We start from the raw sequence: 26,174 nt of genomic DNA, 5'->3' as shown, positions 1-26,174 counted from the left end.
TGTTTTTGGCCTGAACCTCTTTAACAGGTCAGAAAAACAATTAGAGAATTCAAACTAATAGTCAGATTTTTTACCATTTATTTATCAAGACAATTCATTTCGGAGCAGTTATAAAACTGTACAATTATATACAACTGTATATATATTACGATTTACACACAACCTCCACATTGCAGAAGTTTAAAGCCTCTTTTTTCCTCATGGCACAACTTTTCAAAATACTATTGAATATTTTTTTTTCTCTTTGTGCATCTTAAAAGCTCCACATGTTCCGAAACATTCCATCTCACACTATTCATTGTTGCTGAATTATTTTATTATTTAAGAAATTAATGTAAAAAAGCTGTTTTTTTTTTAAAAAAAAAAAAAAAAAAAAAAATGCAGTTAAACTAATATCTGAATTAATGTAAGTCAAACTTTGATGAACACTTTAATGTAAAATAATGCTTTTTTTTTTTCTCCACAAGGCCACAAACGAAAGACAATTACCATTGTAAGCTTTTCTTAAACCTATGAATTCAAAGAAAACAAATGGGAAATATAAAGCTGGTACTGTTTTTTGTGTTTTTGGCTTCAACCAATTGACAGGTCAGAAAAAAAATGAAAAAAGACAAACCAGTATAGTACTAAAGTCTGATTTTTTAAAAAAACATTCATTTATTAAAATGAATCATTTTGGAGCTGTTCTAAAAGTGTGCAATTACAGTATATATAATATATAGTTGGTACTAAATTACAATTCACACCATACATTTTACGCACACTCTCCACATTGCAGAAGTTTAAAGCCTATTTTTTCCTCATGGCATAACTTTTCAAAATACTATTAAATATTTGGGTTTTTTTTTCTCTTTCCTGCATCTTAAAAGCTCCACATGTTCCTAAACTTTCCATCTCACACTAATCACTGTTGCTCCATCAAGTCTTCTTTTAAATAATAAATGATTCAGCATCTTTGTGCCAGTGAAGCAGGGATGGCTGGACTATAGTTGAACAGAAAAGAATATCTATGTCCCATCTGTGTTTGGCCTGCCTCTACTGCAGCAAAAGCTCCCTCAGCAGACTGGTTACACCCCCCATCCCCCTACCTACCTACCTACCCACCACCACCTGCCTATCCCCTCTACCGCTCACATCCCATCCTGTCTACACTAGTACACACTGTACAGGACCCCAACTCTAGCTCCAGCTTTGTGAGGTCCACTGCAGATGAGTGTCTGTAGGCCTCCATCCTCACCTCCACTTTCATGACCCATCAATTCCTTTGCTAACACCCCCCCCCCTTCTTCCTCCTTTTCCTTTCTGCATCTGATTCTCAAAGCTCAGCACTCCCTGTCGGCCTGCGCTGAGGTGGAAAAACTAATAGAGCAATGAGGGAAAAAAGGAGGAGAGAGAGAGTGAGTGTGTGTGTGTGTGCGCGTGTGTGTGTGCGTGTGTGTGTGTGTGCGTGTGTGTGTGTTAGTGCGTCTTCTAATCTCCTCCCTGCCCAATTGATGGTAGGCAGGGTTTTTTTTTTTTTTTTTTTTTATACTGAGTACCTCGTCATCAGCCAATAGGAGGATAGATAGTGCCGGGAAACCCAGCAGTGGAGCATCATAGGCTCAAGATGCTGGTGCTGATCTCAGTTTGTAAGATCATGTCAATCTGAGTAAGTGCTCCATCCTGTCTGAGCTAAGAGTGCATCCTCCTGGAGGGACCCCTCCCTTCCCCCCCCACACACTATAGGACCAATACCGGATGCTTTTTTAAACATTTTCTTTATTCTCTATCAAATTGTCTTGAAACTGAGATGATCCCAAGTGCAGATCTGTAGGATGTTCTTCCTCCTTTAAAGACCAAATCTCACTTCAATCTGGCTATTCACATCTCACTGTAAGGTAAGCGTTGTTTTTCTATACCAAACATCTCTTTCTGAGCCTTTGCAACCGTTGTCACAGAGGTACCCAGCCTCATTATAGAAATCCATCCTGAATGTGGAGGAAAAGAAGAAAGAAAAAGAGTGACTTAATGACTCTGAACTAATTAGAGCAATTGGAGTCATCGTTCAATCTAATGCAGAGACAGTCTGACAGTAATAGGAAAATATGTCAGAGAGGAACTTTAAAAAGCATGCCGGTATAAAGTCAAAGCTAACTGCAGCGTAGCGTGGTGTGGTGCTGCTGCAGTATCACATTACATAATAAACAAACGTGTGCGAGGGCTCAGAAGGCAATGTCTGACTCTGCAGTGGAAATCACCCTTTCATACCTTATTTAATAAGTCCCAGTGATTTAAACTGACTCATAATGTGACACATTCTTGATATAGAGGTGTCAAAGTGAGGCTGATTTGTATTTTTATTTTTTAAACATGAATTTTCCAAATAAGTATCAGTTCTAAATCAATAGAAAAATCAGCAAATACGAGATGTTTTACAAAGATTTAGCCTGAGTTCATAGGACTTGTCATTTTTAAGTGGTTGTATTTGTATATTTAAATGGGATATAAGAGTTTGTTGGTATTAAATGGTTATGGGAGCCTGTCGCATACACTAAAACCAAAGAGGGAATGCATGCAAAGGCAATTCTGCTGAGCCAGCAAGACTGAATGATTTGAGTGGCCTCATCTGCAGAGCCCATCTCGTTAACCACTATATTGATTCACTACATTCAAAATAATTACAAGTTATTTAAGATAAATCGTATTTTGCTATAGTAGAACTTTTTTTTTTTTACACTGGTGAGCGAAGTACAAAGACCTCACTGTTGTAAAAAGCATGGGAATGTTGGTGCATTAGAGTCTGTGTGTTTTAATGATGAGAAAATGTTCAGATGCAGCAATGCCTTTGGTCCCCAAAGAGGTAAAGTGAAGTGTGCATGACTGGGACACTTGCCAAATAAGGACTTCCTTCTATAGCTGCAATAAGCCAATGTCAGGTTATACAAAATGAAGTGACATCATATTGACTTTGAGTATTCATCCGCAGAACTGGCTCGTTTTATATCATTGATATAATTAATAAAAAAGAATAACTATCAGAGGAAAAAGTAGAATAAGTATCTAAATTTCAACCAAGGTATGCGGTCAGCTTTAGGCTTGACTCAGAGAAGAGGACGCCCTCTGCCTTGCATAGTCCCAATGAAACAACCAGGCTTCTCATGGTTGGGCATGTTACAGGTGTGCACCTGTGGTTGGGAAAACATAACATCACTTCAGGGCCTGAGAATCCACCAAGGAAAGAGAGGATGTTTCAGAGAGCAGAGGCAAGGGAATCGCATTGACCAGTACTTCTTAGAGAACATCAAAGAGATCAAATAGCAGAACTTCAAAGTTATGAATCAAAGAGCAGAACTTCAAAGTTATGAATCAAAGAGCAGAACTTCAAAGTAATGAATCAAAGAGCAGACACTTCAGAGGGAGAAAAAAGACCAAAAGGGCACATTGGCCTAAAGCTGCAGATAGGAGAGAGTGGGAAACAGTTATGGGACGCAAGCTCAGGCTTGATCACCCTGTAGCTGGCCACCTTTGATGAGGATGTCTAGTGTTAAAAAAGCCAAAACATCCCCTGATTCAAAGGGACACTACTCTACTGATGTGTCCTGAATGTACATCCTTCCCATATCTGAGACACAGCTCCCACACCACTCAAAAATGGTAAACCTTATGTGACTACCATTTTATAGCACAAAGGACAGTTTAACATTACGTTGTTTAATGATTTGTTTAAATCTGTCCCATGACTTTTACAACTTCTGTCTTCTGATGAACTTCCTTTGCATGTTGGTCTTTATTGGACCAACATGCAACACTTTGAAGCCAAATATAAGCTCACACAGTCACTCACTCAGTTACATACTCACCATGATAAATAATACGTGATTGTTTGATTTCCCTTACATGTCGTGATCTTTGTAATCTCTCTCTCTTTGATCTAATTTGGCCCGCGTAAGAAAGTAAAAACGAAAGCGAAAACATGAATCATTTTGCAGGGGTTCACATTTTTCCTGGTGCTTCTATCGCATGTTGCAGTCTTTTTTAATAGTTAACATTTGAAAAAACTCAAAATTCAAAATTTGCCTCAAATTATGACAAAACTTTAAAACTGCAATAAATCAAACACTAATCTATAACTTAATTCAAACCCAGTGCAATAACTCAGCACTTTATCACGGTTTTAAATGTGTGTTTTATACCATTTCATTGTGTGTTTTTATGCTTTTATTTTTAAAGCCTAAAGTCGAGCCTTGTTGTGTATGAATGACAATAAACTATATTTCTATTTCTATCTGCAAGTGCAAGCTAGGGCGCAATAATGTTGAAATGACTCGTTTTTCTGCTTAAAATTTGTGGCCCACTTGAGATCAAACTGCTCCATATTTGGCCCCTGAATTAAAATGAGTTTGACACCCCTGCCTTAAACTTTCAATGGCTTAAAACTGACCTTGCCCTGTTGTAAACATGTAGTTTTCAATAGTTCTGGAGGCTTTTTTTGACTTTCTATTTTACAGCTCCCACAGGGGGGCGTGAATACTTCCAGCTCGATGGTTCGTGAAATGGAAAACTCCCACCTCCACTGTTAGATGTCATTCACAGGCATTTGGGTGCACCATATGTACAAGATGCACCATATAATGAATGAAGAAGAAGTAGAAAAATCAACTTTATTTGTCATTGAGTTTCATCCCATCCAAGAAAAACATGATAAGACAATCACATATATAACACTTATAACGTGGAGAGTCAGGAGCGGGAGAACTGTGGGTCGCCACAAGAGCGGCGCCCCGTATTTAGATAAAAATAGGGTAACAACAGATGATGCTTTTTATTCACGTACATATAGAGAAATATAACTGGGTGACTCCATGCGAGAGCGGGTTTCCCTTTCACTGTGTGTGGCCGATGCCACTATGAGATGTGCTGCAATAATGAAAAACTAACAAGATGAGCAATTTATGAAAATTGAACCTGCTTTTGTTGACAGATTTCGTGGAGCACTAAGGAAAATGATGTTAGAGCATGCAGAGTGTGTTCTTAATAGGAAAACATTAGCTTGTTTTTATTCTCAGAAAAATCCAAGTAATCCACCGTAATCAAATTTAGTCACAACATAAGGGTTTTATTTTTTTTACTCATCCCAAATCGTTACATCCTCTTTTAACTTTGGCAACCCATTAGATCATTATAGTGAAGCAGGCCTAAAAAAAGGACTTTTGAAATTGGATCAATATGTGCTCTATATAGAGATCAATTCTAGGTAGATCAAGCCAGAAATACTTTACTTAAGTATGACATTGAGCAGCCACGATTGGTTGCTTGGTTATTATGCCATATGTGTGGGTTTCACATGGAGTTTGGCCAAAAAATTGACTCTTTAATACCTTACGAGAAACTAGTATTTGTAGGTAAAGAGAAAAAAGAAGACAATATTCGATTTCAAACAGAAAAATAATGAAAATTCAAAAGTAATTACACAGGTTGTGAGTGTGATGTGCACCTTGTCAAACATTTTGTATATTTCATACAAAAAAGGAAATAATAGGTGGGAACGGAAAATTCTTTTCTGAGAAGCTATGATTTAATTATTTTTCATTTATTCTTTTATAGCGATTTTTACTAGTGACTATGTTCTATCAAAGGGGTTCTCAACCTTTTCAGCCCGCGACCCCCAAAATAAAGGTGCCAGAGACCGAGGGACCCCCACTGTACCTGAAGGTGGTTGAACACAGAAGGAAGTTTATATTATTTGCGTCATAGTTGTATATATATATATAAATCTTTGTTTTAATCAGAAATATAATCAGTTAAAAGTGACCATAAATGGTGGAAAAGGTGGTGAAATGGGATTTTAAAAACCACAGAAATTGGTCAAAAGTTGCAAAATAGAGTGGGCAAAAATGGACAGAAAAAGTGTTAAAAGGAGTCAATATTGGAAAAAAAATGTATTTAAACTGACAAATAATGGGCATGACAAATCGTGAATATGGTTGAATTTTAAAAAAAAATAGGCATGACGTGGTAAAAAAAAGGTAAAAGGTGACAATAATGGGTCAGCATATGCGATATTAGGTGGGAAAAGTGGTGGAAAGGGTTTATAAGTGCAAAAATTGTCTTGAAAGTGTAAAAAATGTGTAGAAAATGCATTGAAATTTGATGAGAAGTGGCAGAAATGGGAGTAATGTAGCAAAAGTTAATTAAAATGAGAAAAGATATGGCAAGAAAAAGTGATTAGAATTGGTTAAAATATGGCAAGTATGGGCTCAAAGTGTTCGTTTTTTAAGGCATCTGGCGACCCCCTCCCAGTGTCTCACGCCCCCAAATGGGGGGTTGAGAACCGCTGTTTTATCTGATGCAAAGGTTTGAACAAACTAGAGGATCATCTGCATCTGTAGTTCTATCATCAAGCTGCTCTCTTCCATCAGCTTGTAAAACAGATTAACGGCTGATAGGATCTGCTTTCTCCTCAACATGTTGAAGTGCATGCTTTGCTGATTAAGGTCTTTCCTAATGATACCCATTTGTCTTTCTCTCTCACAGCATGACACTAGTGACAAATTTGAAAATGTGCCGAGGCAGGAAATGGAGGATGCCCAAAGCCCAAAATGACACAGCTGCTGTGTCATTTCTATGCAGGCTTTTATATTTTGAGTTTTATAGCTTTAAAATATCCTCCTTCTATTTGACGACAGTCCACTTTACTAAAACACAAGCTGCACAAGCACAACTTCTAGAGTTAGAGTTTACAGTAGCAGCCAGAGGAACAGATCATTGAAAGCATATACAGTATTACTGACTGAAGCCTCTTTCAATTGGTTCAATTTGTCCTGTTTTCCCAGATACAGTAGACATTTAATCCATCACTAGTTTAGAATTGTTGGCTTTCTTCTCTTTCTGTCTCTAAATGTCACTACCATTCTTCTTTCTCTTACAAAGTCACAGCTGCTAAAACCATAGATGTTCTGTATATTAAGCTTAACACAGAACACGTTGCTCACAATTGTACAGAACATGTAATAATAATAATAATAATAATAATAATAATAATAATAATAATAATAATGTGCAAAGAAGCAGTGTAAATGTAACCCAACCCAATTCCTTCAATTCTTATTTGCACATTGTTGTGTTTTTTATGTTTTGTTCTGTTTTTTTCCCAATTTGTGTCTGATCTACAATTCTTACATTTGCACTATTATCTTATGTTAATATTTCTTTTTGTTTCTTACTGTCTTTTTATTGTGTTGCTGTAAAAGGGAAAAAATGAACCTCTGGGGATCAATAAAGCCGTATTCTATTCAATTTTATTCTATTCTATTCTAAATACTGTTTCACCAAGTGTTTTTGGCTATATGCAAACATCAAATGCAAATACACAATACAGCTAGAAAAGAAACTCCAAGAAGATACAAGTTTTGCGGACAGTAAACAAAGCTGAAAACTGCATTGAATTTACTTCATTACAAGTTGCAGAAACACTAGATTTTTTGGTTGTGAAATTATATTTTAATTTTATTTTACACAGATTTTGCAATAAAATTAATTTTCCCCCTTCATTTACTTCTCAAGATCTGCATTTTAAAATATATATATAAAATTTCAAATATTTTTCAGTTTTATTCATATTTTATGTGTATGTATAATTCACTGTGCATTTTTCATATTGTCTGCATTATTTGGAATCAGTGTTTCATGTTGTTTCTATTGTTTTTTTTCCCACATCCATTTCTCAAGATCTCCAGTTGAAAAAAAATATAGCCTTTTGAACTCTCACAATCTCACAAATGTTGCGGGGATGTTGTTGACATTGAATGAATTGTTGCACCTCTATTGTCCTTCGTTATGAAGATTGATGTGGTGGTGTCACCTCACCGTGACAGAAACTCAGCTTGAGTGAAAAGCTGCTGTCAAAACAACGAGGGATTCCTCCTCTACCGATCGCCAACCAATCACACTCCTTTAAAACAATCTATAGGGTGTTGTATGCAAGGTTCACATTTAGGGTTAGGGAGAAACGGCTTCAGACATTTAGAACAAAAAACACATCCATTTTACAATAAGGGAGGGATGTGGGAAATGTATCATCACGGGCCTTTGCTTGTTTTCCATCAGTTTGTATTTCTCCATCACACCCCTGCATTGCAGCAGTCCCTGCAGGAGCTGAGAGGAGTGCAGTGTTTCCAACCTTTTGCCTTCTCAGTAGAGGCGACTTGACTCAAACTATAAACGCCCTGGGATAAGTCAGCCGTTCTGTGCATATGGTCCATATCTCAAGCTCTGACACTGATCTCCTGACACAGCAAAGTCCCCTTTATCTCTGATATTAAGGAAAAGAAAAGAGAAAGTTGTTCATTCCATTGGGGGACAGTCGCTCCAGTGGTATCTGTCATTGTGTCCTTGGGCAAGGCACTTCACCCACATTGCCTAGTATGAATGTAGCGTGTGACTGAGTGTTGGTGGTGGTTGGAGGGGTCGATGGCGCACTATGGCAGCCTCGCTTCCGTCAGTCTGCCCCAGAGCAGCTGTGGCTACAATAGTAGCTTACCACCTCTAAGTGTGGAGTGAATGATGCCTTAATTCTGTAAAGCGCTTTGAGTGTCTATGATAAGGCGCTATATAAAATCCAATGCATTATTATTATTATTCCCTAGCACATTTCATACACAAGGCTACTCATTGTGATTTACATGATCAAAAAGTGCAACAGAAAACATTCAACAACTTTAAAATCAATAAGAACATTAAAAAAAATCAGTAAAAACATTTAAAATCAGCAACAAACACATTACATCAACAACAACATGACCAAAAATCTCACTCATACACAGTAGAGAAAAGGAGTTGCCTTTAACTTTGATTTAAAAACGTTAACATTGGATGCTGACTTCAGCTCTGCTGGCAGTTTGTTCGACTTCTTTTTGCTAAGAGCAAACAAGTCAATTTTGCTACATGTAGTAAATACATATTTCACAATGAGAAGCACAGTCTGGACAAACCTTTTTACAGAGGTGAAAGTAATTGCAAGTACTCACGTTACTGTAATTGAGTTGCTTTTGAGTATATTTCAAAACCAATAAGTATGTTTTTAAAGAAAAAAAGTAATGGGTTACATTTCTACACCCAAATGTTACTGAGTTTTTTTGTTTGTTTATGTTTTGTTTTAAAATGATCAAAGGACATTGTGAAACTACAAATAAATTAAACAAATAGACAACAGTCAAATGCATCACATCATAGCCAATCAGATTAAACGCAATGCACAGCACCAAAACATTATTGAATGCTGGTGTTTTTTATTTTGAATTGAATTCATTTGTGTTATTTTCTTTTTTTTTTTTAAATGTACATTTTGACAAACCTTTTATTTTATACAGATGCCTTTGTAGAAAATACATTAAGTTCCAACTGTGCACGATTTCATCTCTTCCTTTTTAAGTTTATACATGAGATGTTTACTGTACGCATTTTCTTTAAGTCGGAGGTTTTGACTGCTATGATAGTGGTCTGTGGCATGAGTACAGGACATATTTTATCATTTAGTTTAACTTTGTTTGGCTATGTATAATTAAAATAGAAACACAAATATATAAAACGTATAAAGAATATAGATATACAGTGGTGTGAAAAAGTGTTTGCCTCCTTCCAGATTTCTGACTTTTGTTTTCCACACTCAAATGTTTCAGATCATCAAACTAATTTAAACATTAGTCAAAGATAACACAAGTAAACACAAAATGCAGTTTTTAAATGACGGGTTTTATTAAGGAGGAAGAGAAAATCCAAAGCTACATGGCCCTGCGCGAAAAAGTGTTTGTCCCCCAGCTCCTGTTAAAACATTAGTACTGTAGCCACACCCAGGCCTGATTACTGCACACCTGTTCTCAACCTAGAAATCACCTTCATAGCACCTACCTGACAAAGTGAAATAAACCAAAAGATCCTCAAAAGCTATAGACATCATGCTGAGATCCAAAGACGTTCAGGAACAAATGAGAAAAAAGAGATTGAAATCCATCAGTCTGGAAAAAGTTATAAAGCCATTTCTAAAGCTTTGGGACTCCAGCGAACCACAGTGAGAGCCATTATCCACGAATGGCAAAAACACGGAACAGTGGTGAACTTTCCCAGGAGTGGCCAGCCGTGCATAATTACCCCAAAAGCACAGTGACGACTCATCCAAGAGGTGACATAGGACCCCCCCCCAACAACATCTTAAGAAATGCAGGCAAAAAATTAAGGCTCGTCTCTTTTTTGCCAAAAAACATCTTGATGATTTTTGGGAAAATATTTTGTGGACTGACAAGACAAAAGCTGAACTTTTTGGAAGGTCTGTGTCCCATTACATCTTGTGTAAAAGTAACACCACATTTCAGAAATAGAACATCATACCAACAGTGAAATATGGTGGTGGCAGAGTAAGTAATAAGTAAGTACATTTCATTTGTAAAGTGCTTTTCACAGATAAAAATCACAAAGTGCTGTACAAACATTTCAGTTACATCCCGTCTAAAGAAACATGACAAGACAGTCACATATTACGTGGGAGGACAAGAACGGGAGAACTGGGGGTTGCATGGGCAAGGGAGGTGCCCCGTATTTAGATGAAAAATGGGAGAACAACAGGAGGAGTGGTGAGGGGGAAAAGCAGGTTTTAAACTGACTTCTGGGAGAAAAGTATAAAACTAGGAAAAAACCTCCTCGGCGTACGTGCACCAAAAACAGAACACAGTCACAAAACTTGACAACATAGCATGTGTGCAGTGGCGTGGTGGTTGGGGTGATGGGGAGTGGGAAGGGGAAGGGGTAGGTCGGGGTTGGGGGTTGGGGATTTAGGGTGGAGAAAGGAACGACTGCGTGGAGGAGAAAAGAAAGGATTGCGTGCCCCCCAGCGGCTGGCAATCCTGAGTGTTTTCCCTCTGAAACAGTCGGATGGTCTGTGACGACTTTGGCAGCCTTCCCAAAACAGCTACCAACGTAATACAGACTTTGTGATAGATCAGAAAGCTTCCCGCTCCAATCAGCAGCATCCCTGCTGCCATAAATCCAATCATGTAGATGTCCTCCGCGTCCTCCACTGAAAGCATGGACAGACACATGACCTTCCACTTATCACAGGAATTCATCGTGTGTCCGGCGGCAAACGTTCTGTCCGTACACTCGGGCTCACCCCTGCCTGGTCTTTTTGTCGAAAAAATTTGATCAATTGCATTAAGAGACCAGCTGACCAATTCCATAATTTCGGTTTTTGGATAAAGTGCAGTGAGTCTCCTATTAGATCCACAAGACAGAAGACAAACCAAGCAGCAAGGGCAAATAGGGAGGAGAGTGGGAGTGAGAAGAATGCGACCGCCTTCACTGAGTAGCAGAAGAGAAGTGAGAAGTGTGATGGTCTGGGGTTGTTTTGCTGCTTCAGGACCTGAAAAACTTGCTGTGATAAATGGAAGCATGAATTCTGCTGAGTGAAGCTGAGTGTCCGGTCATCTGTTTGTGACCTCAAGCTCAAACGAACTTGGGTTTAACAGCAGGACAATGATCCAAAACAAACCACCAAGTCGACCTCTGAATGGATGAAGAAAAACAAAATAAAGACTTTGGAGTGGACTAGTCAAAGTCCGGACCTCAGTCCTATTGAGATGCTGTGGCATGACCTTAAAAAGGCAGTTCATGCTCGAAAACCCTCTAATGTGGCTGAATTCTGAAAAGATGAGTTGGCCAAAATTCCTTCACAGTGTTGTAACAGACTCGCTAACGCTTGATTGCAGTAGTTGCTGCTAATGGTGGCCCAAACAGTTATTAGGTTTAGGGGGCAAATACTTTTTCACACAGGGCCATGTAGCTTTGGATTTTTTTCTTCCTCATTAATAAAACCCTTCATTCAAAAACTGCAGTTTGTGTTTACTTTTGGTCTTTGACTAATGTTTACATTTGTTTTATGATCTGAAACATTTAAGTGTGGAAAACGTGCAAAAAATGAAGAAATCAGGAAGGGGGCAAGCACTTTTTTACACTACTGTATACATATTTACAGACCATGCAAGATGCCTCAGACTGTTTTCTTGTAGAGTCTGACAGAGGTAGGGATGAATGACCTGCAGTAGCGCTCAGTCCTACAGTAGCTGCATTTCCATTACCCTTGGAAATTTTGCAAAATCTAAATAGCGCAATAAAAACTGGTAATGGAAACACCTGAATTTTGAAAAAGCACTCAAATATTGCTAAAAAGTTTTGACGTTTTCATGAGGAGGTATTTCAGATGTTTCAATATTGAAATGTGTCACACAAGCACTATGGAAACACTTTTTTCTCAATGACACATCACAGAACGTGATGTACCTAGTGACATGACGTGAGGTACCTGGTCGCATGACCACTGCTCTCAGAAAAAACATGACGCGGTACGTGTAAAGTTTAACAGAAGAGGAGACCAGGACATTTGTAAGCATCATACTAAAATTATTACTGCCACATTAGACGTGAGACAACAAAGGAATATTGTTATAAGGAGGTTCTGAGCGTCTGTCTTTCTGCAGCAAAGTCCTGCAGGACGAGATTTCACGGGAGTTACAAGGCTCCTGATCAAAACAAAGTTCAATGGAAACACATTCAAAGCACAATTATACTTTGTCAAATTTTAGAATTATTGCTTTCATTTTACAACAATCTGTAATGGAAACACAGCTACTGTAAGTGTTTCAGTCTGCAAAACCAACTAGAAACTCGAGTTCCTAAGACTGAACCTTGTGGAACTCAATTATTGTCTCTGGTTTGCACTAAGGAGTCCAAACTAGATTTGATAAAAAAAATACGTTACATGAGTTTTAACAAACTAGCTCTTTCTTCAATGAAATGGTTAGTAACACTGCATCAAGTCCAGGTCACATTGGACCCCATTACTGCAGATGAAAAGATACACCCATACCGTAAGTCTCCCAATGTCTTAACTACCACTGAAACTCTTAGTGGTTGCTTGGTGTGTAAACTTTAATGTTTCAATGTCTGTCAAGTCCGAATTTGATTCTTTGTAAGTTTATCCGATACATGAAAACTGAAAGAAAGACTTTTTTGAAGAGAAACATCTCTTGGGCTGCATCTTTGCAGCACACGCTTAAACGTTCGATGATTTGTCTTGCAGCAGTTTACTAAGCATGTTCTGTTCTGACATTAGTTGTGAATTCCCTTCTAGCCTCCTTGAAGAAAACATGTGAACCTGTAAAGTTATTTTCCCCCCAAAAAGGGGATTCCTTTCAATTATGAATCTTCCTGACTGTCATTTGTTACGAGTTCATCACAGAGTAAACACAAGATATTGCTACAAAGATAGCAGCATTTTTTTCAGGTCGAAGTACCTAACTTATGCAGTATTTGTGTTTTGTCAGCACATCATCAGTTTGTCAGCCATTTTGTAGCATTCCCCTGCTCCTTTACCATCTCATCTGTGCAGAGTGTGGCTTTCTACTATTGGCCTTTTGCTCACAGATTGTGCATATTCATCGTATACAAATGCATCGACAATAGCAGGCCAGAGGCAGCATGCTGCAATCAGCTGTGTGAGCAGCATCATAAATGAGGCTGGAGGTGGAAGGAAAGTGGGGAGAAAGAAAGAGGTACCAAGGTTGAGTGCAGTACATTGAGAAGAAAACAGACTGGTATTGGAAGGTGTGCTATGGGCGGGCAGAAAAGGGAGGGGTGGTGGTGTGCATTGGACAGAGAAGCCGTGGGAGGAGGAGGATGAGGAAGAGGAGGAGGAGGAGGGGTGTAGTGCTGCAGTGGAGAGAAGTGAGACAAGACTGCAGTCTCTGCCTGTATGGGAGACCAGACCATGTTCCCACTGTTCTCAACTGCTTTGTAGATCCTGGATGGGCCACCCCACAAGGGGGAACACCACATCTGACTGGTGAGTTCCTAAAAAGCGATTGTAGATTAAACCACTGTTTTGTGAGGAAGATGTAACGAAAATGGGAAATGATTTGAAACTCACTGAGTGGAAAGCAACTGCATTAGTGTCAATGACTGTTTTCTTTTCTGCTAAATGATGAGAATATGTTGGAGAATGCGTATTCTCCCATGTTGTGACAGAATGCTGTTTCAGAAAATCAAAGATATTGGCCTGAGTGCCAATGCCATGGTTAAAAGTAGGGAGCACTTACAGTATCTGCAAAGGATAATGACACAATCTGTTGATTTATGAAAGTTGCAGCATTATGTTGTGTGTCACGTTTTGGATTTCCTAAAGTTTACACAAATGTCAGTGGACAAGCTGATGGACATATTTTATTGGTTATATTCAGAAGCAGTGAAACTCTCCCTGATGGTGGCAGTGTTATTGCAATCATGTCCAGTCCTGTAGGATGATGCAGCAAAGTGTTAAATTGGACACCATCTGTAGACATTGTAAACATATGTAAATAGTGGATAGTTGATGTAAACGATCAGAAATGCTGCAGAAAACACAGCACATCAGCCTGGACTGTAAAGTCAAATCAAAGTGGAAACAATAACTACAATACATACAAATTTTGTTCATCCCCATTCAGTTTGTTCATGCCTGAAACACCTCCAGTGCCAAACCAGCATCAGGAGCAGCAGCTCTACTTTAGGCTCCTCCCAGTTGCTGAACTTCTCCGTCATAAGGGGTCCTCCCCACATTCAATCATTTATCAGAGGGGAAAGAGTAGGTTGACTCATCCGTCCTTCACTTTCATGATGACTTCATAGATACAATGTTTTTGTCTTTTTGTTTTTCCTGAATCTGCCTAAGGGTATTCTTTCTCTGTAGCCTAGCAACAATGTTAATATTACTGCTTTTTGTTGTATATTAAAGCTGCAGTATGTAAAACCCATAATCACCTTAGAGCATATTGTTATTCATAGTATTCTGAGAGGACAATGGACCTCTGCTCCTTTTAATGGCTCTGTATATGTAATTCAACTTTATTCATATAGCGCAATTTACAACAAAGTCATCTCGAAGCGCTATCAAAATATAAAATTAATAATAAGAAAGAAAACACCCAACAAGATCCACATGAACAAGCATTTAGCGACAGTGGGAAGAAACAACTCCCTTTTAACAGAACTAAATCTCCTGCAGAACCAGGTTCAGAGGTGGCAGCCATCTGCTTTGACTGGTTGGGGTTAGTGGACAGAAAGAGGAGAACAGAACAGGATAGAGAGATAGAACATCACAGTGTCCCAGACTAGTTGAGCTGGTTCCAAAGGCGAGGAGCCTGGTAGCTGACTCAAAGCGGACGTCCGCGAATGCGGGGGGGTCCACAACTATTATTAGTGTCAGACGTAGAGTGATAACAGAAGGAAGAAATCACGTGTAAACCTAAGAGAAGGATATCCAAGGTGAAGTGAACAGACACAATTAGCCTGGATGTGGAGTGGTGTGGGTCTGCTCTGACCTGCAGCTGGGATCATTGTAACCACCTGTGAGATTTGAAACAGGGTAGGGGCTCACAGCAGCAGCCACTTCAAATTTAGAAAAGTAACCAGAGGGTGAAACGTGCATTTATGTCTGTCTCTAAAGTAACAGAAAACTCTTCAATAACACAAGATAAAGTCCCGACATTTTTCTCCAGTTGTAATTGAGAAAAAAATTTGCGATAAGCAACACAGTTGTGTGCGTTCATGAGGATGCTGGTGAATTTGAAACAGGGAGGGGAGGTGGGAGCGTCACTGATTTCATTCCGGTCTCACAATAAGCCAAATCAGCATTATCAGTACGCATGCGCGATTCCCGGGTCAATATATCCGGGTCAGAGTTCACGACTACCCAGCGTGTCAACAAAGCCCCTGTCTAGCGGAACAACCGGCTACTTATACGGACTTTTAGGCATTTACTTTGCTTAAGGTCGTTTTAAGGCAATATGCCAGGGTCCCATTGTTCAGTGCGTGGCTGTTCCAACGGTACACGTGGGCTTAATACGTGGATGAAAGAGTTTTGCCCCGTTCACGAGTGCAATAAAGGAACCTCACGATGTATATGCGACCCGCCATACGTACTCATCCCATTTCCTACTGAAAGAAAAGATCCAGAACGTCGTGCCGAATGGATTAAATCAGTAAGTTTGACATATACTGTACTACATTAAAGCTAACTAGTATATAAATATTATATTGTGGTGTACATGTTAGAGAGGTGTCTCTCACCCAGCAGGTTTCGGGGGTTTGTTGGCGTCCTTTTCTTTCTCGCCACAATATGCCCGATCCCCCCAGGATCAACTGTCAACATCGATCTCGAGCAGAGATTTATAATCAAGGTTGACAGCCTCTCGTTCCTGCTGTTTTGTCAAAACTATAGGCGCTTTTTGAAATGACAATGCCCAAGCGAGGGCCACCAGTTCTTTCTTCCTCTTCCCAGTAACAACGTGTCCACGTCTCTTACAATATTCTTTTAAAACATCCACTTTACAACGCTCAAAATATTCAATATCTTTGTCAGACTCGGCCATGTTTACGTTTTATGATACGAGCTAGGCGGGAGCTGGGTAGTCCTGACCTTTGACCCGGACCAGCATGCTTTGCGCGCAGCGAGATGCCGAATCCGCTTATTATACATACTGCAGCTTTAAAGGGATCCTCTACTGTTTTTACAAATGTGGCCTAAAACCTTTGAAATGTCCTTAGAAGATCTATGCCTAACGAAACACATTATTTTGCACCATATTTGTTTTATTAACTTTTAAAAATGACATCATTGATGACGCGAATCGCTCCTTTCAGTCCATTGACTTCTATAGAAGGTGAAGCATTCAGGATCAATTAGCTACTTTTTCAGTCAAAATGACAACTTGTGCTGCTTTGGGTTGCTCTAAAAATCAGTTAAAGTAATTAAAAAAAAGCGATGTAAACCTCTTTTGTTCACCGAAATTTTATAAACAAAATCCGTGCCCCGGAAAAATCTGTGATCGCAGGGGGTGATAGTTCAAACTCTGCTGTTTCGTAGACGGCATGAAGAAGAGAAGAAGAGCAAAACATCCGGACTTGAACCATATAACCATACCTTCAACCATTTCTGACAAGTTCTTTGCAGCAGACAAATTCAACTTGGGTCGGCATTAATAAGTAGCAGTCGATCCTGGTTGCCTGTATTTACATGCACGGAGCTCTTCTTCTCTTCTTCATGAGTTGGAACTGTGCCCCCACAGATTTTTTCCGGTCACGGATTTTTACTTTTACTGATTTTTAGAGCAACCCAAAGCAGCACAAGTTGTCATTTTGACTGAAAAAGCTGCTAAATGATCCTGAATGCTCCACTCCTATTGAACTCAGTGGACTAAAAGGGATGCACAGACTCTCAAATGGTAAACTAGTCCCATTTTTAAGTTAACAAATATGGTGAAAAATAATGCATTTTGTTAGGCATAGATCTTCTAATAAAGACATTTCAAAGGTTTTAGTTTTTAAAGTCAGGCTGTCTTCTGACAAATATCTCTTTACCTGGAATCTAAACAAGGATACATTGGTTGTATTAATATTAATGGCTGAGCATTTGCCTGTTGGTCCATAATCTAATACCAATACCTGCTCTATCGAGGCACTTTGTTCATCAGTCGCTGATTCTAGTTTAGTTCCATTTCTTGCATCATTTTTTTGGCGACCCATTAATGAACTTCTCAGTCATTACAGCATCACTTACTGAAGAGTTCTAACTGTGCAATCACCCAAAATTGCATTATTATAATTCATAATATGATATTCTTTTGTCATTTCAATCTAGATTGGTTTCCCTGCACAGATGTCGTATATAACACACTCACAATACTTATTGGTGTAATATGGCTCACTGTTTGTTACACACAATAGTTTAGCTGCGTCTTATGCATTTTTGTTGGTTTTGAAAGTGTTTTCTTATGTTTGAAAGAAATTTATTTTCTTCTCTCTTCAAAATGAATGGGCCAAATTAAAACCATTTTAGGCTGACATGTTTTAAGAAGAGAGTTGTGGATTTTAGGAAGCTTTTTCAATTACCATGGAGATGATTCTAAATGTAGAAATTTAGATGATCTAGAATTGTGTTGCTGCAAGCTATAAGTCAGTTCCATTTGTAATAGAAACAAAGTATAATTAATTAGTTAATAATTCATCAGTAAATGCAAAATCATGTTGTGTTTACTTCATTTTAAATGTTTTGTCCTACAAATGTGTTGTTCAATTTGTGTTGCTCATTATCCTTTCACGTCTGACCTTTCTGTGACTCAGGAATACTTTACCTCATCTTTGGAAATGAAGTTCAACCTGTTCAGAAAGGCTGAGAGCGTGGCGGCTGCTGAGCCGACCACTGCTTCGCCCACGACCCTAACCGCAGCTACAAACCCAGTGATCCTCACCACCACAGCTGCTGACACATCTGGCTCCAACGGCACAGAAATCAGCAAGAATGACATGTTTGAGGAGATCAAGAGTAAATTTATGAATGAGATTGATAAAATTCCCTGTGAGTATTGGTGGCAAACCAACAAAAATGAACGAAAACTTGATTAAACCTTAACTTTCTTTGCTTTTTTTTTTTTTTTTTTTACATCTAACAGTGCCACCCTGGGCTCTAATTGCCATTGCTGTAGTGGCTGCGTTGCTCATCCTCACATGCTGTTTCTGCATCATCAAGAAATGCTGCTGCAAGAAGAAGAAAAATAAAAAAGGGAAGAAGGGCAAAGATGGTTTCAACATGAAGAACATGCAGGGCGACGAGGTATGACGCCTTGTGCTTCCTACGCTGAAATGTTTGTGTAAAAACGCGTGTGATGAAAAGCTTCGTCTTTTCTACAAAATCAAAGAAAGAATTGACAAATAATGACATTTATTGCATTGTTTTTGTTTTGCTGCTAACTGAATTTGGTCTTTTACCAGCAGCTCCTTTAGCCCAGGCTGTAGAGGACACAAGGAGAGCGCTCTTCCACTTCATTTATTTGATGTTGTTGTGGTCATTACAACGTGTGAAGTACTCCATTTTAGCCCCTTTTGATTAACGACACACTTTGTTGAAAGGTGGCGATGAATAATGTGTAAAAGATTTAAACTGATGAATCAAAGTGTGACTGGGGTTGCTATAAGCAGGTTATGCACAAAAAATTTTAATTATTATTTTCCCAGAAAATCTTAAAAGGGGGACATTTTTACCCCTTTTTTTGTACCTATTTCATTTGGCCATTTTGCAACTTCCTTTCTCATTTTTGCTCCTTTTAAAAAATTCTGGCACTTTTTTTCAGATTTTAGCTCCTTTTGCCAATAAATATCCCTTTTTTCAAATTTTTTGTACATTTTTGCAAATTCGTTTTGACACTTTCCTTTCTTTACATTTTTTGGCCACTTTTCATCCAAATAAGCTAACTTTTGCCCAAAACATACCACTTCTTTCCTTTTTACCCAACATTTTGCCATTTTTTTTTTTTTTTGCCCTTGTTCACTGTTGTTTGTCACCTTTTGCTGATTTAAGCTACCTTTAGCCATTACATACCACCTGGTGGTTCCTCTTTATTTGACCATTTTTTTGGCTACTCTTGACTGATTTTGCATTTTAGTCACTTTACATTCTTTTCATGCCACTTTTTTGCCACTATTGGACCATTTTTGGCCACCTGTTCCCATATTTGCTTGCACTAACTCAGAAACAAACAAACCAAACTGGACCAGCCCATTTCGGGTCAACAGCCCACAGGGACAATGCCCGGTATGCCTGGTGGCCATTCCACTCTTGAACATATACAATATTGCAAAAATGATTAGTAACAAAATTGACAATTGTTGACTACAAAAATGTGCTTCGACGCGTCATTTAATATTGTAAATTAATGATAAAATCAGGCCAATTTCTGCTTAATTTTTTCTGCAGTACCTTACATGAACTGCTGGGAGCAGTATCGCTTCACCATTTACAATGTGAAGAAGAATTTCGCAACAGAAGAAGAACCAACCTAAAGTCTCAAACGTTTGGGATCATTTCACTGAAAACTTATACTAGTACTTTTTAAAAAAACAACAAATGAATTCATAGACATTTTGTACAGTCACTGTGTTTTATGGCACTTAAAATATTTGTATGTTATGTTATGTGCATTATATGTACACCCCGCAAACTCCGCATATGAGATACTGAATATTAGAAAGTTATGAATTAGAAAAGTAAGTTTGCATTCTTCCAGATTCCACTTTTTCTGAACTGGATGATAAAATCATGGTGAGTTTCGAGGCCAAAACCTTGAACCAAGTGTGTCCCATCTCATTATAATCGTGGTGTTGTGCTTTCGTTGTGTGTTTGGTGTCTCGTGAGTTGAATCTCTCCCTCTCTCTGCTCTTCTTCTTTTTTCCGCTTTGTGTCTGTCTTGTGTGTGCCTCATGTTTCTTGACTGTGGTGGACTCCCACTCTACGGTAGGTGGATAGCTCACACTGATGATGCTCTCTGGCCTCCCGGGGCAGAGAGGGGTTTCATGGGGTAAAATCATAGTTTTCTTTGCCTTTTTTTTTTCTTCCTCAGTGATGTCTTTGTTTTTGGATCCTATTTGTTCTTATAACTTTACAATGTAACAATGGAAAGCTATGAAGCGCTCCATAAACCCCAGAGAGGAGAGTCTGACCATCAAATACATTGTTCACAGGACAATGTAACTGTAACCCACACACATTTAGAAGAACTCAATTAAAAGGGGTGACATCTAAGACATGGTTGATATAATGATCAGTGCATGAATGAAGGGCATGGTTGTTTGTGTCCAAGACGGTGAAATTAATTTGCATGTTTAGCCAAATCTTTTGTTTTGGATTATAATGCTTAACAATTAGAGAAGATTTGGAGACACTGGATGACAATGTAAGGGTCACTCTGACCAAAAGACCACTAATTATTTTATTAACCCTACAGCAATGAGGTGCAAATAAGGCAGGCTGAACACTGTAATCTGGCATGGTTTGCTAATTCACTAAGATTTTTGTTTATTAAGCATTTGAATAGAAATGTAGAGATTATTCTGATGTAACCCATTGTGCTTTATAAATGCTTTGTTCAAATGGATCTACCGGAACAAACCTTAATATGCCAGTAATTTTAATTTTTGTTCTCAATTGGCAACATAGGTCCCCTTTTAAAGGTCTTTGGAGAAATGTATCAGTTTTTTTTCGTTTTTTGTTTTTTATGCACCTAAGCCATCTCTTGCTAGATCTAAAGCACAACAGTTTTTTTTTTTTTAGGTACACGTCATATTAACCTATAGTCGAGAAAAGAAGAGTATCACAATAACGCAGGTTGCAAATAGATATTTGTGACCTATGATGATATGATGACACGGATTAAAAAAAAAAAGACTACAAATTGATTCTGGGGTGAAATATTGATCAATATCCTCACTAATAAACCAAACGTGTGGTATATCATAAATCAATATTTTGCCCATTCCTACTATGTATTATAACGGTTATTGCTGGTTCATAAAGGCTTCCCAGATAACAGTTTTAGTGGGTGCCTATTCATCTTTTTTGGGATTTATAAAATATGATCTAATGTAAACTAATCTAATCTAATAGAAAACTAACAAAGACATTCCTGTTGACTATTTTAGTCTCTAGTATTGAAATCACATCTACGTTTTGCATTTCACATTGGTCTTCATAAGATATTTTGATCTGGGTTGTCATTCAAACATGTGCCTCTTCTAATTAAAAATGACCTCATTCAAAAATATTGGATTTTGCCCAATAATTTCTTATGTTTTTTTTCTTTCTTTCCCTTCTGTGCAACTAGCATGCAATGCCTCTTTCTGACACAGGATGCAAGTCTGGCTGGCATGTTGTAGGAATTTGCACGCTGGGAGGTCACTTGACCCCTTTTTTTTAACAAAAATAAAAGTGAAAAAAAAAAATAAAAAATACCTAACAAAAAGAGAGAAGAAAGCAATTCATACCAGTCAGTGTTTACTGGTGATATGATAGACAGAGATAATACTAAAATATTGGGGTTATGTTATCAAGTAGCAGGTAAGCAATATCCAAAACACTAACCTGTAGTATTCGTATCCAACCTGGACATTCTTGGAGCTCCAGTGTCTGTGGCATGCTGACTGTTACAGAGTGTCCTGACATGCACGCCTGCCAATATTCTGACCTTTAACGCCGTCTTTTGTTTTGTGTGGTTACGTTTACTCCATAGAAACACCAGGATGACGACGATGATGAAGGGGAGACTGGACTAACTGAAGAGGAGGAGAAGGAGGAAGAGGAGAAAGAACAGGAGAAATTGGGGAAGCTGCAGTATTCAATAGATTATGACTTTGAGAATACCAAGGTGTGTGGCTATCTCATGCATTTTCTTTTTCCTTTTAAGAACTTTTAATTTGGTGAATGTTGAAATGAACCAATGAATATGTTTCCCATCTTTGCTCACAGCTCACTGTTGGCATCCTACAAGCTGCAGACCTCATATCCATGGACTCTGGTGGAACCTCCGATCCTTATGTCAAAGTCTTTATCCTTCCTGACAAGAAGAAGAAGTACGACACGAAAGTGCACAAGAAAACACTGAACCCTGTCTTCAATGAGACGTTTGTGTTTAAGGTGCTTTTGTTGTTCCTTTAGTCTAACTTAAGAGAAACTTCTCTTCAAAAAGAATGTGTTTTTACTAAGTGATCATTCTAGACTCAAATCCAAGTCACCCATAGAGTATGAAGGCAAAGACGAGGTCTGCACAACAGGGGAGATGAGAAAACTATCTCAAAATAGGAGATATAAAAAGTTTAAAGGCTAAAAAAATATAATGAGCAAGTGGAGGAGAAAAACTGACATGTAATCATCCTGACTCCACGCGTCTCTCTCACAGCATGTTGAATGTAATTGGACGGACTATTTTTTTCTGGTTTTGTCTGAATCTGTGTTTTTCTTCTTCCTATTAATGAGACCTGCAGAGACTGTGTTGAGATGAAGACTCTGAAAATGTTAAAAATGAAATGTTGAGTCTTAAACTTCTGTGTAAATGTTAGAAGAAACAAATAATGAACTGTCTAGTATGAGTTTCAGTTTGATATTAGATTACCAGATTACTGTAATCAGTAGTAAAATGTGGTTGTGGAATATAATCTATAAATTACTCACACATTATCTAACCCCTAACACATATTTAATTGGACAATTTTTACAGTAAATTGTTATTAATTATGATCACAAGAAACTATTAATTCATTCGATTAAAATGTATTACAGAAAATACATTTCATTAGATTGGATTAAAATAGATTAGATTAACATATATTGTATATATATGATATTACTTTAGCATTAAATAGACAAATTATATTACATTACATTCAAATATATTAGATTTTGATTAAATTTTGTAACACGACATTAGATTGCATTGAAATAGATTAAATTACATTTGATCAGATTATGTTAAAAGAGATTGCATTAGATTTGATTAAAATAGATCAGATTTGATAGATACTAGATAAATGCTGCACCTTTAATCATGTAAAGCACAATTAATTGCCTTGTGTATGAAATGCACTGTATTATTATTATTATTATTATTATTATTATTATTATTATTATTATTATTTTCTATTGCATTAACATTTTTGGAAATTATCACAAATAAACCTATTTGCCATGTTGAGGCTTATTGGCCTGTCAGAATAGTCTGATGTTGTCTATCACCAATAATATAGACCCAGAAACTTAAGGTAAACTTATGATATTTATTGATACATCTTTTCAGAATAGTGATTTATTTCGTGGAGTCAGATTTGTAAATGACCATGAGTGCTTAGGTTCAGCTAAAAACCAAAAAATGATTGTGTCTGTTTATCAGATTGCCTATGAAGAGCTTGGTGGAAAGACCCTGTGTATGTCTGTTTACGACTACGACCGATTCTCCAAACATGACGTGATTGGAGAGGTAAAGTTGCCCATGAACACCATTGACCTCGGACGCCCCATCGAGGAATGGAGGGACCTGGAAAGTGCAGATCAAGAAGAGGTGCTGTTCACAAACTAACTGCTCTGTGTTGTACTTTTTGATACTGTATGTTTTTGTCATCTCATGCATTTATTAATCTATGCAACATAACACTCTGAAAGTCAGAAAACACTTAAAAAAGATGCAACATTCCTGCCAAATACATTGTCAGGGTTGGTACAAGTTCAACAACTTTTTAACAAAAGAGGAATTTAAACATCAATCCAGGTATTGTGTGGCTTTCTGATGAACATGTGTAACCGACCATCATTTTATGTCTCTTCTTTTTGGGCTGTGTGTCCAGCCTGAGAAACTTGGCGACATCTGCATCTCCCTCCGTTACGTCCCTACGGCCGGGAAGCTCACTGTTTGCATTCTTGAGGCAAAAAACCTGAAGAAAATGGACGCCTGCGGCTTATCAGGTCGATAAATAACAATTTTAAACTTGATTTTTATAAAAGTATTGCATTTAAAGGACAGATGTTTTGGTTTTGTAAAGATTACAGTTGAAAAAGTCACTGAGGCCTGGACACCTCTGGCCCTATCCAAGCTGTTTGACGAATGGGTTGAAATATCCACCGTTGGGTTGGTTTGGGGCTTGTTTGATGTGGATTGACAAAAACCATAGTTGCTGTCTCTATACTTGGACCTAGTTTGGGAAAAATGAAAGTTTTTCCTCATCAGTAACTGTGGCCCCTTGTTTGCTCACCATGCAACCACTAATTTCCTTGAAGTCTAGTTCAATTATTGTTATAATATTGACACAACTAACCAAGGGTCTTAATTATAATCTTTTTGATATCTTTTCAAGACCCTTATGTCAAGATTCAGTTGCTGCAGGGAGGTAAACGTTTGAAGAAAAAGAAGACAACAGTGAAGAAGAACACCCTGAACCCATATTATAATGAGTCATTCAGTTTTGAAATTCCCCTGGAACAAATGCAGGTACAGTACAAATCAATCTTGATCTAATGAACTGCGAAAGTTGTTAGTGACTGGACGGTAATAAATTATCTCACTCTTCTTCCCAGAAAATTTTGGTGGCAGTCACAGTTTTTGATTATGACAAGATCGGCAAGAATGACGCTATTGGGAAGATCTTCGTGGGCAGCAAGGCCACGGGCTTGGGCCTGAAACATTGGTCCGACATGCTGTCCAACCCTCGCCGCCCCATTGCCCAGTGGCATCCGTTGCAACCAGAGGAAGATATTGATGGTGAACTGGCAAAATTGAATGCAAAGAAGTAACACGTTCCATCAACCAGCTAATGCACTATCTCAAACACCCCTACTTTGCATGAATCCCTTGACTTACCACATGACTGTGTCATGGTTTTTGCTCAGCAAAAGAAGACTTCTTAGAAAATCTAATCATTCATTGTAAAAGAAAAGAAAAACAGAGAAAAGTTCACACATTGGTCTAAGTTATAGAGGATGGTGACAAGTTGTTGAGTGACTGGTTCACAAATGTCCATCCTTTGGTCTTTCTCTCATGTGAAGAAACTGATTCTTAGGGTGCTGCTACAGAATGAGAGTCTCAGTGAAAACATTGCTGGATAAAAAGCTTTAGTTTAGCTTATAGAGCATGCTTTACTTACTTCCATGACAGATCTGCCCTTGTAATGCCCCATACCGTATCTTGCGATGTACAACTTGCAAGTCAAATCACTACAATACTGAAATAGTTCGTTTTCATTTAAATCTTGCTGGTTTAACGCTTCCATATTGTAGGTCCTTGTGTTGATCTCGACACATCTAGTTTAGGCTGTTACTTGACAGATCTTTCATCAATGATCCAGTCAGCAATAAGGCTCTTGTGCTATTGACTGGAAAGCAAGCAACATGTACTGTCGCACCAATTAGAGATTTTCAACATGAACCAAATGTAATGACAGATTACTCAGATCAGGATTAGAGGTAGTTTTGATCAAACTTGAAGTGTAATTAGGTTGCGGCTGATGTGCGTCTAGGCTGAAAATTCATGCGTGGGGCTCTTGGAGCATTTAAGACACGCCCAATTTCTTTCTAACAGGAGGAACAGTGATGGTTCATGACGAAAGCTGCCTCCAAAATGTCATCGGCCAATAGGAAAATGTTAATTGTAATAGCCAGGTTTCAACCCATAGAGGGCAGTCATTCTTACAACGAAATACTCAAATTAAAATACCTTGACTAAAATGTCAAGAGTTGGACAAGAATCAGATCAGTAACATTTATACCCAAATACTTTTTATTTTCAGCAGGAAAAAGTGTTTTT

At 38.1% G+C, this 26,174-nt stretch overlaps 1 protein-coding gene across 3 annotated transcripts; it reads left to right on the top strand.

Annotated features, from left to right (window-relative positions):
- The first annotated feature begins 1,613 nt into the window (after positions 1 to 1,613).
- On the top strand, positions 1,614 to 25,266 carry LOC114463644 (synaptotagmin-2-like). 3 transcript variants are annotated; one of them, XM_028447321.1, is made up of 9 exons: positions 1,614 to 1,877; positions 18,181 to 18,415; positions 18,510 to 18,670; positions 22,119 to 22,253; positions 22,355 to 22,522; positions 23,772 to 23,939; positions 24,223 to 24,340; positions 24,730 to 24,863; positions 24,950 to 25,266. In XM_028447321.1, the coding sequence occupies exons 2-9, from the start codon at positions 18,205 to 18,207 to the stop codon at positions 25,163 to 25,165; spliced, it is 1,311 nt and encodes a 436-aa protein (XP_028303122.1). In that variant the 5' UTR covers positions 1,614 to 1,877; positions 18,181 to 18,204; the 3' UTR covers positions 25,166 to 25,266. The 3 variants fall into 3 exon arrangements, with proteins under 3 accessions (XP_028303122.1, XP_028303123.1, XP_028303121.1); XM_028447322.1 differs by lacking the exon at positions 1,614 to 1,877 and adding an exon at positions 13,731 to 13,867 and having other exon boundaries at positions 22,128 to 22,253; XM_028447320.1 differs by lacking the exon at positions 1,614 to 1,877 and adding an exon at positions 13,731 to 13,867.
- The last annotated feature ends 908 nt before the right edge of the window (positions 25,267 to 26,174 follow it).

The sequence above is a fragment of the Gouania willdenowi genome, chromosome 5, assembly GCF_900634775.1.
Source record: "Gouania willdenowi chromosome 5, fGouWil2.1, whole genome shotgun sequence".
Classification (NCBI taxonomy): Eukaryota; Metazoa; Chordata; class Actinopteri; order Blenniiformes; family Gobiesocidae; genus Gouania; species Gouania willdenowi.
Note: the sequence above shows the minus strand (reverse complement) of the source record. Positions and strands in the feature narration are given on the sequence as shown.

Excerpts from the sequence above, each read along its gene's own strand:
- LOC114463644 (XM_028447321.1), top strand. The coding sequence starts at position 18,205 with ATGAAGTTCAACCTGTTCAGAAAGGCTGAGAGCGTGGCGGCTGCTGAG. Across the intron at positions 22,254-22,354 it reads ATGACTTTGAGAATACCAAG|CTCACTGTTGGCATCCTACA; the intron begins GTGTGTGGCTAT and ends CTTTGCTCACAG. Across the intron at positions 24,341-24,729 it reads GGACGCCTGCGGCTTATCAG|ACCCTTATGTCAAGATTCAG; the intron begins GTCGATAAATAA and ends TATCTTTTCAAG.